The 19011-nt window shown below is 39.0% G+C and overlaps 2 protein-coding genes across 4 annotated transcripts in view; one reads left to right on the top strand and one right to left on the bottom strand.

The window, feature by feature from the left end:
- The window catches only part of C2CD3 (C2 domain containing 3 centriole elongation regulator), a 145157-nt gene extending 132381 nt beyond the window's left edge, over window positions 1-12776 (bottom strand). For both annotated transcript variants that reach the window (XM_047071267.1, XM_047071268.1), the window contains exons 1-3: window positions 12567-12776; window positions 8036-8305; window positions 3979-4136 (exon numbers count right to left, since the gene is read on the bottom strand). In XM_047071267.1, the coding sequence (XP_046927223.1) occupies window positions 3979-4136; window positions 8036-8305; window positions 12567-12621 (483 nt within the window). In that variant the 5' untranslated portion in view covers window positions 12622-12776. The remainder of the gene's footprint in view (window positions 1-3978; window positions 4137-8035; window positions 8306-12566) is intronic.
- A 288-nt stretch (window positions 12777-13064) lies between these two features.
- The window catches only part of PPME1 (protein phosphatase methylesterase 1), an 88952-nt gene continuing 83005 nt past the window's right edge, over window positions 13065-19011 (top strand). Inside the window, exon 1 of one of the 2 annotated variants that reach the window (XM_047070585.1) lies at window positions 13065-13343. In XM_047070585.1, coding sequence (XP_046926541.1) covers window positions 13243-13343 — 101 coding nt within the window. In that variant the 5' untranslated portion in view covers window positions 13065-13242. The remainder of the gene's footprint in view (window positions 13344-19011) is intronic. The other variant, XM_047070586.1, reaches the window with a different exon arrangement.

Raw genomic sequence — 19011 nt, 5'->3', positions numbered from 1 at the left:
TCAAATAAATATGCCATGTCCCCATCACATGCCTAAACACCATGTTAAGTGTTTCCAAATTTTTAAAATCTCAATCCCTGCAACAATGCTGTGAGGGAAATGTTTTAGTATATTCAATTTATAAAATAGGATACAGAAGCTCAGAGAGGACAAGTGAACACCAGAATTGCTTTTTAACCAATTTCTTATGCCCAACTCTAGTGCTATTTCCACTAGATCACACTACCTCTCCCTCTTTTCATTGACATTTACTTGAGAAACAGAAATCTCTAATTGCTACTTATTTCCTTATTCCATAATCTTTTAAAATCTGACTTCTGTCTGTAAAGCTCTATACAATTTTCCAAAAATTCCAATGACATTTATATAAACACTCACACAAGTATTACTGCAGCAACTGATATTTAAATATAGGGAAAAAATGATGCAGGCACCTTAGAAAACAGTCTGGCAGTTCTTCAAAGTTAAACATACCTACCCTATGACTGAAATTCTACTCCTAGGTATATACCCAAAAAATGAAAACATGTTCACAAAAAACCTTGTAAGCGAATGTTTATGGCGGCTGCCATTATTCACAGTGGTCAAGAAGTGGAAATAAACCAAATGTTCATCAACTGAAGAATGGATAAACAGGTGGCCTATCCATACAATGGAATATTATCCAGGCATCATAAGGAATGAAGTACCGATACATGCCACAACAAAGATGAACTTTGAAAACATCATGCTACATGAAAGAAGTCAGTTACAAAAGGCTACATAATATATTATTTCATTTATATGAACGGTCCTGAATAGGCAAATACATTAAAAACAGAAGTTAAATTAGTGGTTGCCAGGGACTGGTAAAGGGTGAAAAGGGGTATGACTGCTAATGGGCACAGTGTTCCTTTTTGGAATTAGATAGTGGTGATGGTTATAAAATCTTGTGGACATATTAAAAAACACTGAATTGTTTAAAAGGGTGAATCTTATGACATGGGAATTATATCTCAATTTTATTTTATTTTTTAAAAATGAGAACGCCAGGGGCAGAGAGAGAGAGAGGAAGAGAGAGAATCCCAAGCAGGCTCCATGCTGTGAGGACAGAGCCCGACCTGGGGCTCAATCCCACAAACCGAATCTTCACATTGTGACTAAGGTGAAATCAAGAGTTGGACACTTAACCAACTAAGCCACCAGGCACCCCAAATTATATCTCAATTTTAAAAATAGGAAAAAACCCCACCTAGAATCCTACACTTCAAATTTTTTATTTTTATTTTTATTTTTGAGAGAAAGAGACAGAGCATGAGCAGGGTGGTGGCAGAGAAAGAGGGAGACAGAATCTGAAGCAGGCTCTAGGCTCCGAGCTGTCAGATGCGGGGCCTGAACCCACGAAACGTGAGATTATGACCTGAGCCGAAGCTGGATGTTTAACCGACTGAGACACCCAGGTGTCCCTACTCCAACTATTTTTAATTTTCCTTATTTTTTCCCAGTCATTGATAATACATGTATGTATGTGGATTTAATTTTAATTCTTGTTTGTCATCAATCCAAAATCCATTTTTCCATGAGGCTATACAATTATGTAATTCTGTCTTTTACAGAAACAAAATATTCTACTAATAGACTATAATTTTAATATTTTTGAATACATTGTTTTCATTTTTCAACATTAAAAGTGTATTTCTGGGGTGCGTAGATGGCTCAGTCCGTTAAGCATCCAACTTCGGCTCAGGTCATGATCTTGTGGTTCATGAGTTTGAGCCCTGCATTGGGCTCTGTGCTGACTGCTCAGAACCTGGAGCCTGCTTTGGATTCTGTGTTTCCCTTTCTCTCTGTCCCTCCCCTGCTCAGGCTCTGTCTCTTTCTCTCTCAAAAATAAATAAACATTAAAAATTTTTTTTAAAAAGTGTATTTCCATGACTAGACGTAAGCATATAGGTTCCCTCTCTTTTTATGGTATTTCCTTAAGATAAGTTCCTAAGGGTAGAATTACTTAGGTAAATGATATACGGTAATTTTAGGGCTCTTGAAACACAATGCCAAATTGTCTTGCAGATCTAAGGTAAATCTGTACCATTATCAGAAAAGTAATGATACTCACTTCACTATGAAGTTACTAACATAAGGTGCCACTATTTTTTAATTTATTATATATAAAAATATGAGAAAGAAAAAGTTACATTCTTTCATTCAGTTAGAATTCTTTTTTTTTTTTATTTATTTTTGGGACAGAGAGAGACAGAGCATGAACGGGGGAGGGGCAGAGAGAGAGGGAGACACAGAATCGGAAACAGGCTCCAGGCTCCGAGCCATCAGCCCAGAGCCTGACGCGGGGCTCGAACTCACAGAGCGCGAGATCGTGACCTGGCTGAAGTCGGACGCTTAACCGACTGCGCCACCCAGGCGCCCCATTTCTTTTTTTTTTTTAATGTTTGTTTATTTTTGAGAGACAGCGCAACTGAGGGAGGGGCAGAGAGAGAGGGAGACAACAGAATTTGAAGCAGGCTCCAGGCTCCCAACTGTCAGCACAGAGCCTGATATGGGGCTTGAACTCATGAACCATGAGATCATGACCTGAGCCAAAGTCAGACACTTAGACTGAGCCACCCAGGCACCCCAGAATTATTTCTGGACTCTATTCTGTTCCACTAACACATTTATGCGCTTGTTGTTGTTTTTTGTTTTTTTGGCTTTTTTTTTTTTTTTAGCGATCTCTACACCCAATGTGGGGCTCCAACTCAGGACCCAGAGATCGAGAGTCTCCTGCTCTTCCGACTGAGTCAGCTAGGCACTCCTGTGCTCATAGTTTTAGAAGAAGTTCTCACATTTGATAAAGCTGTATGTCTTTTCTCTACCTGTTTAACCTTCTGTATTTTAGAATACATTTGAAAAGGTAAAATTCATTAAATTTCTAAGTGATTTGAATACTCAGAACTTTCTAGGAAGCACTCCCAAAAAGTCTCGCTCAGAAAAGGACCCTTCCATGTTCTTTCCACCATCCTGTACACATATGTAGCATAACATCTATCACACAGCATTCTACTTATTATTCTTCTATTTCCTCCTATGTGACTTTGGAAAACTATATGAAAGAATCATCTCTTATCTCTGTATCCTTAGTGGCACATAATACTGTATAAAAAGGTTGTAGGCACGAACGAACACATCAAAGATGCCACTTACATGAGTCGAACAAGCAATTATTGCTTGGCATTATGTTAGGAGCTGTGGGAAAAACACAGAAAGTAGAAAACAATGTCCTACCTCCCAGGGAATCTAGAAACTAAAAAGAAAGGGAATTAAAGGGAAATGACTAGTACATAATTTTAGAGATTGTGTAGGATTGTAACCAAACAATGATTATATAATTAATGTCATAAATTTAATAAAGAGTACAGAGAAGAATGAATGCAGTAGGAGCTGTGAAGGACTCTTGGCACTTCAGATGGGTAGTAAAGCACTAAGAGGATTTGGATAAGATACATTATAAAGACAGTGCCATTTGCAGCAACGTGGATCGAACTGGAAGGTATTATGCTGAGTGAAATAAGTCAGTCAGAGAAGGACAGGTATCATGTTTTCACTCATATGTAGAGCTTGACAAACTTAACAGAAGTCCATGGGGGGTGGGAAGGGGAAAAAAATAGTTACAAACAGAGAGGGAGGGAGGCAAACCACAAGAGACTCTTAAATACAGAGAACAAACTAAGGGTGGATGGGAGGGTGGGGAAGAGGAGAAAATGGGTGATGGGCATTAAGGAGGGCACTTGTTGGGATGAGCCCTGGGTGTTATACATAAGCCAATTTGACAATAAATTATATTTAAAAAAAAAAAAAAAGACTGGGTAAAAACACGAACAAAGGCATGAAGTGGGAATTACCATGATAAATGGGAGTCATGTACCTATCCATTCTACAAACAGACTCAACTACTTGTACTGAAAAAATTTTATTCTATGCAGCAAAGAATTAAAATATTTTTACCTGGAGTTCTCCAAGTTTCTTAGATGTTGGTGAAACAATGGTAAAAAATCCATTGATGTGATGCGTTGGAGAAAGCTGAGCTAGTCCACTGATCTGAACTCTACCAATTGGAAGATGATCAAGTTTGGTGATTACTTCCAGCACCAGCACAGCCATATCTAATCAGAAACAATTATAACATACACAGATATTTTTCATTTACTTTCTTTTTTTTTTTGGAGGTGGGTATGTATGAGAAAACTTTTTTACTTAAATTATTTTATTTTCAAATAAAACATGCACCTACTATCAGGGTTGGCATTAGGGTGACCCTGGGTATGTCACTTTTAAACTCTGAAACGCAAATTCATCAGAAAATGAGAATACCCACTGCATGCATAGTAGTAAATCCCAGGGGCTTCCTCTCATTCCTCCTACTGTATTTTCATTTACCTTAAACAAAAAGTTTTTAATGATTTAAAATGTAAATATTTTCTTATGTATTAAAAAAAATCTTTCTGTCCTTAACATGTATTTGTAATTGTCCTAACTTCCCGTTGGAATAAGGTAAAATAGATACAAAGAAAGGAATAAAACAAACCACCCTACCTACTACACAGGATTGTTTTAAACATCAAAGAAGATGTTGGACTTGAAAATATTTTATAAACTGTAAAATGCTAACATTTTCACTTGTTCCTATAAATTATCCTTACTTGAGGAATTAATATACTCTGTTTTACTGCCTTGCTCTTTTCAACCTGGACCTATTCATATTTTACACTAATTTGTGGCAATATATTCATTAGTTTACCTTATACATTTTCTTCTTTCTTTCTTTTTTTTTTTAATTTTTTTAACATTTATTTATTATTGAGAGACAGAGAGAGACAGAGTATGAGCGGGGGAGGGGCAGAGAGAAAGGAGACACAGAATCCTAAGCAGGCTCCAGGCTCTGAGCTGTCAGCACAGAGCCCGATGCGGGGCACGAACTCACAAACTGCGAGATCATGACCTGAGCCAAAGTCGGACTCTTAACCAACTGAGCCACCCAGGCGTCTCTCTCTCTCTCTCTCTCTCTCTCTCTCTGTCTCTCTCTCTTTCTTTCTTTCTTTCCAACTGGCAGGTTGGAGTTTATTTTCCACTTGGTGCAAGGCACATGGTTACAGGGTGTCAGGAAGGCTTGTATAATAGAGAGAGTGGAGTTCTCTCAACTTCCTCTTTGGTGTTTTGCTGTTTAGATATAAAAGAACTCAACTGCTTCTGTTTGCTGTAGCCTGCCTAGTCTACGTGGAGAAGAGGAGGTGAGAGGAAGGGCTCTGATGAACCTAGCACCTCCTGAAGCCTAGTGGTGGCCACTCATGATTGGGGCCCAGTGTGGGCTTTGTCAGGCTGGCCACCAGGCTGCTTCCTCATGGCTTCCAGAACCATGCACTTTTCTTTCTTTTAAACGAAATATGCATATAAAAGAGTACATAAAAGAATAAAGAAACAAATACCTACCACATAGCTTAAGAAATAGTTACACTTTTCCAAGTTTTCAGTTAGAGCATATATTCATGTGAACTAATGTTTGATCTCTTATGTTTTCATTTTCTAATAAACACATCATATTCATGTCCATAGCTGGGCCATCACTTACAAGGTTCACCTCATCCAACTACTATTCAAATCCTACCTTCAACAAAGTTTCTTTCTCAACTAGATTTATAAAATTTTATTATTGGCTCATTTGGTGGTTAAGCCCTTCAATTTAATAAGGGCAAAATTAAGGCACAGGAAGATTAAATGCTTGCTTAAATTCAAACAGCTAGTTAGTACACAACAGAAGTAGGATTCTGGTTTCCTGAGAACTTATGATAGTGAGTTCTTAAGTTATGATTCTCAAGTTCCCATGATAATATTATGGAATATTCATATAGTACTTACTATATGCACCAAGTAATCAGACATTTAATTACTTATTGTTTGCCACTGGTCACTACTATTTCATATGTATCAGTTTTGTTTTTTTCAACTGATCCTTTTGACCAGAGATTACGTCTAAAGTTTCTGTATTCCCTACAGTGCCAAAAACTTTACATTTTTACAAGACTCACACCTACAATGTGCCAGGTACTGGACCAATCAGTTCACAAAAATTTTTTCATTTAACCTTTTCAATTATTCCTGCCGGTAAGTGCTATTATCCTCATTTAACTAATAGGACACTGAGGCTCCAAGATCTTAAGGATCATCTCAGCATTGTACAGCCATCCAATCCTGAAGCCAGAGTTCCAATTCAAGACTGACTTCAAAGCCCATGTTCTTCTCATTCAACCAGGCTCTTCATGAAAAAACAAAGTGAAAGGGCAGCTATCTGATCCCACTTTTAACAGATGAGGGAAAGGGGGGTCAGAAATGGGAAGGGACTTTCCCCAAATCCCACAGCTGATAACACCAATCTAAAGTTCAAATGTCAGGTCTAATGCATTCTTTATCATACTGGAGGATGCTCAAATAAATGTGTGATTTGCTATCATATTAATAGATATTTTCTCTCTTACTGAAAACATTTTTTTAATGTTTATTTATTTATTTTGAGAGAGAGATCTGGTGAGCAAGCAGGGGAGGGGCAGGGTCGGGGGGGAGAGAGAGAGAGACAGAGAGAGAGAGGGAATCCCAACAGGCTCCGTGCTGTTAGTGCAGAGCCCTACACAAGGCTCGATCTCACAAATGGTGAGATCATGACCTTAGCCAAAATCTACAGTCAGACGCTTAACCGACTGAGCCAGCCAGGCACCTCTCTTACTAAAGAATTTTTAACCACTCTTCATTTGTTAAATTAGGCTTATAGTACCCAGATTATTTATGAGTATCCTATAACAGTACTTAACATTTCCTACCTAGTATTGTAACTAAACTACTCTGTGAATTTAGTTAGAATTAGATACCATTCTGATTAAATTGATTCATTTTTGTAATTCCCCACAGTGCCTAGCACAATGTCTAGCACATGCTAAAAGTTCAATATATATCTTTCGAATGACCAAGTGTTTTGTTCTTTATATTGTGATATTTTCAAAAAATTTTTAATAGAATATAAGCTTCTTAGGGACAAATTAACCTTTAATTAACCTCTGATTCTCCAGTATTCTTAGCCCAACAATGTTTACATGATACCTGATTTTTTTTTTTTACTTGAAGTGGATTGGTTTGATAAATAACCCACCATCCAAAATGTGTTTATGGGAAAGCCTGACCTGAATACAGAAATAACATAGTAGATTTAGAATGTTTTCCTTGAACAGAAATGAAGAAATCTTGTCTCCTGGTTTCTTGTAATGGGACCCCTTCTTGGGGTGGGTTAGTCAGTTAAGTGTCTGACTCTTGATTTCAGCTCAGGTCATGATCTCACAGTTCATGGGATTGGGCCTTATGTTATACTCTGTGCTGTTAGCACAGAGTCTGCTTGGGATTCTCTCTCCCTCTCTCTCTTTGCCCCTCCCCTGCTCATGGGTGCGCTCTCTCTCTCTCTCTCTCTCTCAAAAATAAATATTAAAAAGGGATCCTTACCTTCCATGAAAACCTATATTACTAATTCATTAAACCACTCACTTACCATGTATTATCTTGTACTTTTAGTAAAGTTTATACATAGACATATCTATCTATCTATCTACCTATCCCTTTCTTCCTTTAACATGAGTCCCAGAGCAGAGACTACAGTTACTACTAAAGAAGCATGGGGTAGTGAAAAGTGCATGAGTTTTGGTATCAGACCGAAACTGGTTCAAATCCTAGTTTTGCCATTTATCAACTATGTAACCTTAGAGAGTATTCATTTTATCTTTACACCTCAGTTTCATTGCCTATAAAACACAGAAAATATTTTTCTTGTAGGGTTATTAAGGATTAGAAACAATATGTATCAACTGCTGGCACATAGTATACTCTCAATAAATGGTGGCTATTATAAAACTTCTTTCACTTAATAATTAACAATGCCATAGATACTATGTATATGATAATACCCTTTGCTAACAACATAACACACATTTATTAGGCCTGAAGCTACAATGGTAAGACAAAAACATACCAGTTAGATAAGAGGTAAACTGCTTTGGACCACAGCGAACAGCATAACGTGTAGTTGTTCTGACAGCTTTTGGTTCAGTCTGCAATGCGTCCCTGGGACAAAAAAGGGTTCCATCTGATGTTTCTCCCCACCATCTCACTCGGACAAGTACACAAGTGGGAGGCTTTGCAATCTTCCATATGACTTTATTAACAGTAAGTCTCAGAAAGCAGCGTAGCTGGCCTTCAACCAGAGGTGGAAGGCTTGTAGATGGAGAAATGTCACTCAAACCTGTGGAGGAATCCAAAAACACTAAGTCAAAATTCAGACTAAATATAGAAACATATAATCTGCTTTTTGAATGAGAAGACACACAAATATTAGTCTCTACCAGGAGAACATTTATCCTATAAAGAGCAAACCAAATCACAGAATAACTTACCGAGTCTCTTAAGCCACTTTTTTTTTTTAAGTTTATTTTATTTTGAGAGAGAGAGAGAGAGAGAGAGAGAGAGAGAAAATGAGAGGGAGCATACACATGAGGGGGGCAGAGAGAATCCCAAACAGGCTCCACAACATCAGCGTGGAGCCTGAGATAGGGCTCCAACTCACAAACCATGAAATCATGACCTGAGCCAAAATCAAGAGTTGGACTTGACATTCAATCGACTGAGCCACCCAGGCACCCCCACCTAAGCCACTTTGATAACTAATTCATATTCAGGGTCTGATTCAAGTTATTGTAAGTAAAGAACATAATACCAGCTTAAAACATGTGAAAACAAACTCCTCTTTAATTGAAAGCTATCATTTCATGCAAATTAAAACCACAATAAGATATCACCTTTCACCTGTCAGAATGGCTAGAATCAAAACGACAAGAAATAACAAGTGTTGGCTAGGATGTGGAGGAAAAAGAACCCTCATGCACCACTGGGAGGAATGTAAATTAGTGTAGCCACTATGGAAAATAATACAGAGGTTCCTTAAAAAATTAAAAATAGGGGCTCCTGGTTGGCTCAGTTGGTTAAGAACCTGAGTCTTGATTTCGACTCAGGTCATGATTTCATAATCTCTGCGCTGTCAGCAGAGCCTACTTGGGATTCTCTCTCTGCCCCTCCCCAGTTTATGCATGAGTGCTCTCTCTCAAAAGAAATTAAGAAACAATTAAAAATTTAGAAAAAATTAAAAACAGAAATACCATATGACCCAGTAACTCCACTACTGGGTATTTACCCCCCAAATTCAAACACTAATGAGAAAAGATATATCCACCCCTATGTTAATTGCAGCATTATTTACACTAGCCAAGGTGTGGAAGCAACCCAAGTGTCCACTGACAGATGAATGGATAAAGAAGAGGTGGTACACGTACACAATGGGTTATTACTCAGCCATAAAAAAGGACAAAGGGGTGCTTGGGTAGCTCAGTCAGTTAAGTGGCCACCAGATCATGATCAGGTCATGATCAGGTCATGATCACGCAGTTCGTGAGTTTGAGCCCCATGTCAGGCTCTGTGCTGACAGCTCAGAGCCTGGAGTCTGCTTCAGATTCTGTGTCTCCCGCTCTCTTTCTGTCCCTCCCTCGCTTGCACTGTCTCTCTCAAAATAAATAAATATTAAGAAAAAAAAAGAATGAAATCTTGCCTTTGAGACCACTCAGATGGTCCTACAGAGTATTATGCTTAAGTAAAATAAGACAAAGAAAGATAAATTCACTTACATGTGGAATCTTAAAAAATAGCAGAAACAGATCCCGAAATACAAAGGAAAAACAGGCGGTCACCAGTGGGGAGAGGGGAAGGGGGATGGGCAAAATAGATGAAGGGGGATGGGAGACACACACTTCCAGGTATGGAATGAATAAATCATAGGGATAAAAGGTACAGCATAAGGAATATAGTCAATGGTATTGTAATAGCGTTGTATGGGGATAGATAGCAGTTATGCTTGTGGTAAGCACAGTATAACATATAGACTTGTGGAATCACTGTTGTATACCTGAAACTAGCATAACATTGTGTGTCAACTATACCTCAATAAAAAAAAGATACCATTTTAAAAATACAAATATAATGATACAGTAGATAGGTTTTTAAAATCTCAGAAGTAGTTGAAATTTTTCTCCCAAGTACTGTTGTTTATTGTTGCAAAGTTCAGGTTTTAAGATATGTTAGCTCTACCTCTCTTACTTTAAAACCATCACTAAACATGAAACAGCAATAACTCCTCCCTTCACTCAATGCTCAAATGATTAAGCGTTTCAATAAAGACCACCTTAAATTTTGTATTTTCTTTCCGGCCAACATCATTCAGTCATTGAAGACAGACACTATCATCTTCAGATTCTGCCATTATTTTTTACTCCAGCACTGGGCTCACAATATTCATTGGCTTTTATAATATTTATTGGCTTCTGATTTCAGACAGATAATAAATGTAAACAAGGCATTTAATTATGACTTTTTATAAAACTTTCCTTTAATGACCCTGATGTTCTTCCATTCATAGTTATCTCCTAACCATGATTTAGAAGAAATTTAAGAAACTATTCCTTTATATCTATACAATAGAATATTATTCAGCCATAAAAAAGAATGAAATCTTGCCATCTGCAACAACATGGATGGAGTTAGAGAGTATAATGCTAAGCAAAATAAGTCAGAGAAAGACAAATGAACAAAGGAGGGAAAAAAAAGAGAAACAAACCAAGAAACAGACTCTTAACTGTAGAGAACAAATTGATGGTTACCAGAGGAGAGGTGGGGGAGCGGTGGGTGGGTGAAATAGGTAATGGGTATTAAAGAGCACACTTATGATGAACACTGAGTAATGCATAGAATTGTTGAATCGTTATACTGTATATCTGAAACTAATATAACGCTGTATGTTAACTATACTGGAATTAAATTAAAAACTTAAAAAAAAAAAGAAACCATTCCTATATTACACACACCTTCCTATTCCTCTTTTCCCTCAGAGAGTGGTCATGCCTAACAAGAAAATATACTGGAGTATATCAGATCAAGAAATCTATATAAAAGTTTTTGGATTTCTTTTAAAAAAATTTTTTTTCAACGTTTATTTATTTTTGGGACAGAGAGAGACAGAGCACGAACGGGGGAGGGGCAGAGAGAGGGAGACACAGAATCGGAAACAGGCTCCAGGCTCTGAGCCATCAGCCCAGAGCCTGACGCGGGGCTCGAACTCACGGACCGCGAGATCGTGACCTGGCTGAAGTCGGACGCTTAACCGACTGCGCCACCCAGGCACCCCAAAAGTTTTTGATTTCTAAAGCGAACACCTTCTCTGTTCTCTATAGCTGAAAAAGACCCACCATAATCTTTACGTATAACTAGTTTCAATATAAAAATAATACACAGGTGTGTATATAAGCATTACTGCATATATACATGGTATAGCAAGGGCATTCTTATGTTATTTCAATTTTTATTTTCCTCCTATCAACCAAATATGCTTGACTGTTTGACATAGGGAGCACTGGCATTGAATACATCTGTGCTTCTATTTCATATCCTCCCGTCATTCTTTGCAGGAAAAGTCACTGCCTCAAAACTGCCTTAGTTATCTTTAAAAAGCTTGGATGAGATACGTTCTCAGACAGTAGGTTGAGTCCTCAATGTAAAGACCTTCTCCTGCTACACACTCTTTCATCCTCTCTGATCCTTCAAAGATCCTCATGCCTTTACCTGCACTCTACCTCACCTTGTCACTCCCCACTGTCTTTTTCTCTCCTCCACAACTATCTTTCCCAACTCCTGCCTGTAGCCCTTCATACTTCATGACTGTCTTATGTTTGTTTGGCTCATTCAACTAACACTTAGAGTAATGCATACAACATGATCTTTGCCAATTAGAATTACTGACATACCACCTCTCCAACTTATGTTTCTTTCAGTACGTGTGGAACTCCAAAGCTATGCCCTCCCACACACAGACACACACACACATTTAACTTTGCTATCAAAAGTACTCCTAGGTCACAGGGATGTAAAAGTACAGCACAGTGAACTATAGTTAATAGTGTACTGTATATTTGAAAGTTGCTAAAAGAGTACATCTTTAAAGCTTTCATGACATGAAAAAAACTTTTAGTAAGTATGTACGGTGATGGATGCTAACTAGACGTACTGTTTGATCACTTCGCAATATACGGGAATATCTAAACAATTGTACAACTTGAAGCTAAGATAATGTTACATGTCAATTACACCTCCCTTTAAAAAGTTTTTTAAAATCCTGGAATTTTTTTATTTCCTTTCTTTAGAAGCGTCCTGCCTGCACCCTTTTAGCCCTCACCTCGCCCCATTTATTAGCCCACTTTGACCCCCTACTTCAGTACCTATTTCCTTCCCTTTCGCTGGAGGGATAACTGCCCTCTCTAACCTTCAGATTCCTTGGTTATTTCCCCCTTCCTACATCTCTCCCACCCTTTTTACAGGCGGGTGGGGGAGTCTCCCTGGAATTCTCTACACCTTGCTCCCAACTCCACCTTATTATTCTTTCCTCAACCTTTGGTCTCTCAGGTTACCTCTCTTCTTGCGGCCACGGGCTCCGACAGGCCCCTGGCCTTTTCTTTGTTTCATGACGAGCCAGAGCTTTTCTTCACCAACTGAACTCCGGCTCCAGCACCCAAGCCGTAACCTCCCGCCATCCCTTCCCGAGGCGCCTGCGTTCCCCGGCAACCGGAGCCGCTGGGCAGCCTGGGAAGCAGGAAGAAAAAGCTCTTCCTCTTAACCGTCTGAAAGGAGCGGTGAAAAGGAAAGGCGCCAAAGCCTTCTTCCCGCAAATAGACTACAACACCCAGGATGCTTTGCTACACTACCTCTACGAGGTTGACCGCTGTCGCCTTCAGCTGCGCAAGCGCAAAGGGATATGCCCTTTGAGGACTTCATTGCCCAGGATGCATTGCCTTTAGGAGCGCTTGTCTTTCCGGGGAGGGTCGATGAGTTCTCTGTTGGTCTGAGAGATCCGTAGACTCCGTTACCCAGCTTTCTTTGTGAACGGCTGTTGCGTACTTCCGGTGGAATCGCCGAGGAGAGGGGGTGGAGTTTACGGAGCCGGTGGGCGGTGGGCGGTGCTGCCGGTAGCTGGGTGCTGTCCAAAGGCACTGGGCGTCGCTAGGGGAGCGAGCTGTGACCGGTTGGGCCGCGCTTAGCGTGGGACGAAGCTCCGGCTACTGTTTGACTACCTGAGGCCTCCACTTCATGTCGGCCCTAGAGAAGAGCATGCACCTCGGCCGTCTGCCCTCTCGCCCACCTCTCCCCGGCAGCGGGGGCAGCCAGAGCGGAGCCAAGATGCGAATGGGGTACGTGACCCATACCCCGTCTCCCTAGAGGCCAGGCGCCGGCCATTGGAGAATGGTGTCTCTGGGCGTTTAGAGTGGCACGGCAGGGGAGGCTAAGGATGAGAGAGAATGTTGGCGGCGGCCTGGAGACGTTTAGATGGTGTTGAACGTAGATTTGGGAACTAGGGGAGGCGCCAAGTCAATGGAAATTGGAGGACAAATAGTATTGAAGGAAGGAGGGAATGAGGCAAAGATTGAGGAAGCTGAGAGGGTAATTTAAGAGATGTAGGAGGCACCTCCAGAAGAAGGGATGGATGAGGTTTGAGGAAAGGTGGTAGAGGTGAGGAAAGTCGGGGAATAGCTGCCAGGGAAGGTTGAGGAAAATGGGGAATGACTGAGAGAAAAGTTGAGGGAATTTAGGAGAACAACTAGGGAAAGATTTGGAAGTAGTAAGAAGACGGAAAGAACTAGATACTAGAAAAGCTGAGGGAAGTGGGAACACCTGAGGCAGGATTGGAGAAGGAAAGAGAACTAGGGAGCAGAAGGTTCTAGAGAGTGTCCTTGGAGGTAAGAGGAAGATTCAGGGAGTGAGGGTTGATTAGATTAGATAGTTTAAGGGAGAATTGAGAAAGCCTGAGAACGGGACTAAGGAAAGATGGGGAATATAGCCAATTAGACTGTTAAGAGCAATGGGAATGTTCTGGGAAGTGAGGGTAGGGAGTAAGGGTAGGAGTGATGAGCTGAGAGGATGACCATGGGCTCTAGAGATGGAGAAATGACTGGGAACGGGGTTTAGTGAATGGAAGTGCTGTAGATATAGTCTGGGAAGCTTAAAGAGGAAATTTGGGCAGTTGATTTTTGCCAGGCAAATAAGTCTGATGGAAGCTATGTACTGGTTTGATAAGACTCAGAATTAATGAAGCATTGAAAGTAGCTGCTTATAATATTTTGGGGAAATCCATTTACTGGGAAGGCAGGAGCTGTGTTGAAGAGATAGTTTTGGGGAATTTTAGGTTGTTGAATGGCTTGTGTCGTTTAGGGGGTACCTTAGGTATAAGAGAGGATGAGTTGAACATGGGAGAGGTAGTTACTGGAAAGTAGAGACAATTGAGTAGGCAGTTGGTTTTCAGGGTTATTTGTGGTATCAAATGGTATTCTGCAGACTAGTGACTACAGAGAAAAGGGGTAGAAAGAATGAATAGGTATGAGGTAGCCAAGAGGGTGTGTTTGGGATTCTAGAAATGGGTTGATAGATATACTGTACTTGGAATAAAAACTAGAGAAGAGGAATCTTAGGTTCTAAAGAAGTAATATGTACAAAAACTGATCAAAAAGGAGACGAGGACAGTAGATGCATAACTGTGAAAGTAGGTCCTTGGAATAAAGAGAAAGGAGAATCCTATAAATTAAAACAGTGGGATAGAGAGGTGGTGAGAATTGGGGGTGGTGGTTGAAAAAAACAGGGAAGGAAACTAAGAATTGAAGTGGAGACCTGACTATGATGCACAGTAGAAAAGTGAGAAAACCTCGACAGAAGATAGGTATTTGATGCATAATAGAGGTGGTAGAAGGCCTCGTAGAAGGTAAGATGGATATTGTTTTGGCGTTAAAAGACAGAAAAGTAAGACTGTAACATGAATAAGGAGGATGTGGAAACTGATCCATGACAGATTATTTGGGAAAATTAACCTGGAGTATAAAATCAATGTAACATTTATCATTGGTATATATGTCTTAGTGCCTTTTTTAATCTAAAATTTGGTCCTTTAGTACACAAGCCCTCTTCTGTAAAAATATATAAAAATATTAGGTTTTTAATAACTATACATGCTGTAGATAAATTTAGAGGTCAGCCTCTCACTTTGTTAAAACAAGTTCTCTGAAGGTGAAAAACTGAAGAAAAACAGTAAAAGAAAATAAAGGGAAAACTTGGTGATTAGAAGATTGTATAATTGTTAGTAACTTACCCTCTTTATTTTTTAAGTTTGTTTATCTTGAGAGAAAGAGCACAAGCAGGGGAGGGGCAGAGAGGGGAAGAGAAGATCCCCAGCAGGCTCTGCACTGTCAGCCTGGAGCCCAGTGTGGGGCTCCAACTCCTGGACTGTGAGGTCATGACATGAGCTGAGATGTTTAACCGACTGAACACCCAGGCACTCCAACTTACCCTCTTTAAATAGATGCTTTGGTCTTCTTTGTTAACTGCTTGTTCTGGGAAATAAACTTATTTAGGAAGATGCTTCTTTATAATATTATGAAGAGAAGAGCATGTGTTGGTGAATTTTATGTGCTCCTCAGGTGGCTTGTTTTCCTATATTTTTCTTTTCTATTTCCTTATTGAAACATAGGCAGGCCTCTAGCCGAGTCTAAAGTTAGTGGTAATATACTCTCTCCCTGTGCTAAAAAGAGAGCTTTGAAATGGTTTCACTGTATAGTTGAGGAAACGATTCAGAGAATTCTTTATTCTGTAGGTAAACGTAGAGGCAGGAGATAATATTTTTTGTGAATAAGAAAACAAACTCGGGGTGCCTGGGTGGCTCAGTTGGTTAAGTGTCTGACTTCAGCTCAGGTCCTGATCTTAGGGTTCATGAGTTTGAGCCCTGCATTGGGCTCTGTGCTGACAGCTCAGAACTTGGAGCCTGTTTTGAATTCTGTGTCTCCCTCTCTCTCTGCCCCTCCCCCTCTTTCTGCTCCTCCCCAACTCACACTTTGTCTCTTTTACTCTCAAAAAAAAAAAAAAAAAAAAAAATTAGAAAAAGAAAACAAATTCAATTCTTCTTCATACTAAGGCAGTAGAAGCCTAGTGGTAGGGCCAGTAAAGACTGAGACTTGAGTCTCTGAGACCCATTATGTTTTTTTGGATTCATAGTTGTTATCCTGGCAATACTTAATTTGAGTTGTGTTTCTTATTTCATTGCAAATAGTCTAGGATTCAGTCTTTCTTTTTTCTCAGGTTTGATTTATGAAGTCTAACTTCTACCAATTTTAAAGCATTCTTCTTTATTTCTTCTTCTATTCATTCATTTGCATTTTTCTTATCTACCCATCTTTTTCCATTCTCTCATCTATCTCTTAATTTTAGGTTGGACCTGTTCATTTGACAGTCTCTTATATGACTTTTTCGACAGTTTTTCATAATCTTTTGCCTTTAATTTCACTAAACCTTGTTTAGAGGTATTCATATATTCAGGGTGGTTTTGAGTTTGTGGTTTTTCTTAAGTTCCCATAATGTAGTTTTTCAAATTAGACTTAGTAATTCCAGAGTATCACTAGGTAATGTAAAAACAGCAAGTACTTTTTTTTCAAGTAGGTACCTTGTGAAAGTGATTGTAGTACTAGCTTTATGTATATTACTTTATTATTTTTTTGTATGTTATTTTATTTAATCTGTTCACAACCTTGCAAGGTATATATTTCTCTGCGTTTATAAGTCAGGAAACTCAGACTTGAGATTAACAGTCACCCAACTAGTATGTGGCAGAACCAGGGTTTAATCTAGGTTTAGTCTCTAGAATCTATTCCCTTTTCAGAACACCAACAGTTTTTCTTGGGTAAGCTCTGAAATCCTGGTTTCATTGTTCCTTGATAGAAGCCAGTAGATGATGCCAAAAAACAATGGTTTTGACTTTTTTATTAAAGATTTTGGAGCTACTCTGATTTGGGATCCCTACTTGCAACTGGTAGTTTAGTCTGTTAGAGTTGCCCATAACAAAAAATACCATAGACTGGGTGGCTTATAAACAACAGAAATGTATGATAGTTCTGGAAGCTGGGAAGTCCAAGATCAAGATGCCGGCAGATTCTGTATCCAGTGGGGACTGTTTATTGGTTTATAGATGGCATTTTTCTTGCTGTGTCTTCACATGGCAGAAGGGGGAAGGAAGCTCTGTGGCATCTCTTTTATGAGGGCACTAATCCCATTCATGAAGGTTGTACTCTCATGACCTCATCACCTCTCAAGGCCCCATATCCAAATACCATCACATTGGATGTTAGGATTTAACATGAATTTGGGTTTGGAGGGGGGAGCGGGACACAAATGTTTAGTCTGCCGCATCTGGTGTGCTTGAGAGGAGTATGTTTTGAAAATCACTGCTTTAGTACATTCTGTTACCATTAGAGAGACTATAGATTATTAAAACCATTCATTTTTCCATATAGTTTTGGTTTACCAATAGTACTATATTTCTGTAATTATCTCTTAACAGTTCTACAGTACTTTAACTGGAAGGTATATATTAGTGCCTATTTGTATTATTTTATGAGGTAAATTAGGGCAAGGGGTAATATTTTCTCTTAATGAGAAAATTCGAATGTTCTTTGACTTGCCTAAAAAAACAGAATCATCAAATGGCAGAAACAAGATTCAAACCTAGACTTTGGGTTTTTAGTCCATTGTTGTTCTTGTTTTACTTTTAGTTCTTGTTATACCTTGGTGTAGAAATTGTTGTTTTTAAAGTGATAAGGAGATCTGAGTTTGAAGCTCAGCTTAAGTATTTACTTTGGTCAAGTCATTTAACCTCTTCTAGTCTTTTTTTGTTTTTGTTTTTTCTTTTAATCTCTGCTTACTTTAGAGTGCTATGAGAATGAGATAATACATGAAAAGCACTTATGCTTCCTGACATAAGCTCTTACAGAATGATAACTAGTAAATTATTTTATATTGAAAACCACGAGAAAGGCTTCTTCTTTATGAAAACTGTGAGAAAAACTGTGAGAAAGGCTTCTTTATGAAGTAGAAGCTCTTGTTTGAATTTTTTGTAATATCACTTTTTCCCCTTAAGCTTTCTATTAATCTGTATCTGATTAGATAGTCCTTCGTTCAACTTCTTAAATTTATAATGAACATCAGGCCTCCTGGGAAAGCTTTAAGGAGCCATTCGAACAAATGGGGAAATAAAGGACAAAGCTTGCTCAAGCTCACATATTGAGTTGCAAATTCTAGTATTTCTGTTTTTGTTAATTAATTTTTTTAAAAAAAATTAAAATTCATATGCCATACAATTCACCCTTTTACAAGTTTACCTACCATTCATTAGTTTTTAGTATATTCAGGGCTGTACAGTCATTGTCACTAATTCCAGAACATTTTCAGTATCCCATAAAGAAACTACTTACCTGCTACCAGTTACTTCCGCCTCCCCCAACCCCTGGGAACCACTGTTGATTTTCTGTCTTCATGGATTTGCCTATTTTGGCATATAAATGAAATCATACAGTAAGGGGCCTTTAAAAAAAAATTTATTTTGAGAGAGAGCATGCACACGAGTGGGGGAAGGGTAAAGAGAGAGGGAGAGAGAGAATCCCAAGCAGGTGCTAAGCTTTCAACACAGAGCCCCATGCAGGGCTGGATCTCACAAACTGTGAGATCATTACCTGAGGTGAAATCACGGGTCAGATGCTGAAATGACTGAGCCGCCCAGGCACCCCAGTAAGTGCCTTTTGAGACTGGCTTTTTTTACTTTGTATAATGTTTTCAAGATTCATCCATGTTGTAGCATGTATCAATACACCATTTCTTTTTATTGTTGAATGATATTCTAGTGTGTAGATACAGCAAATTTTACTTGTCAGTTGCTGAACACTTTTGAGTTTCCTTTTTTTTGTTTTGCTATTATGAATAATGCTGCTATGAACATTCACATACAAATCTTTGTATGGAAATGTGTTTGGATTTCCCTTTGGTAAACAC

This window comes from Lynx rufus, unplaced genomic scaffold (genome assembly GCF_022079265.1).
Source record: "Lynx rufus isolate CCGP_SWC_20201006 ecotype Redwood Valley unplaced genomic scaffold, mLynRuf1.p SCAF_9, whole genome shotgun sequence".
Lineage (NCBI taxonomy): Eukaryota > Metazoa > Chordata > Mammalia > Carnivora > Felidae > Lynx > Lynx rufus.
Note: the sequence above shows the minus strand (reverse complement) of the source record. Positions and strands in the feature narration are given on the sequence as shown.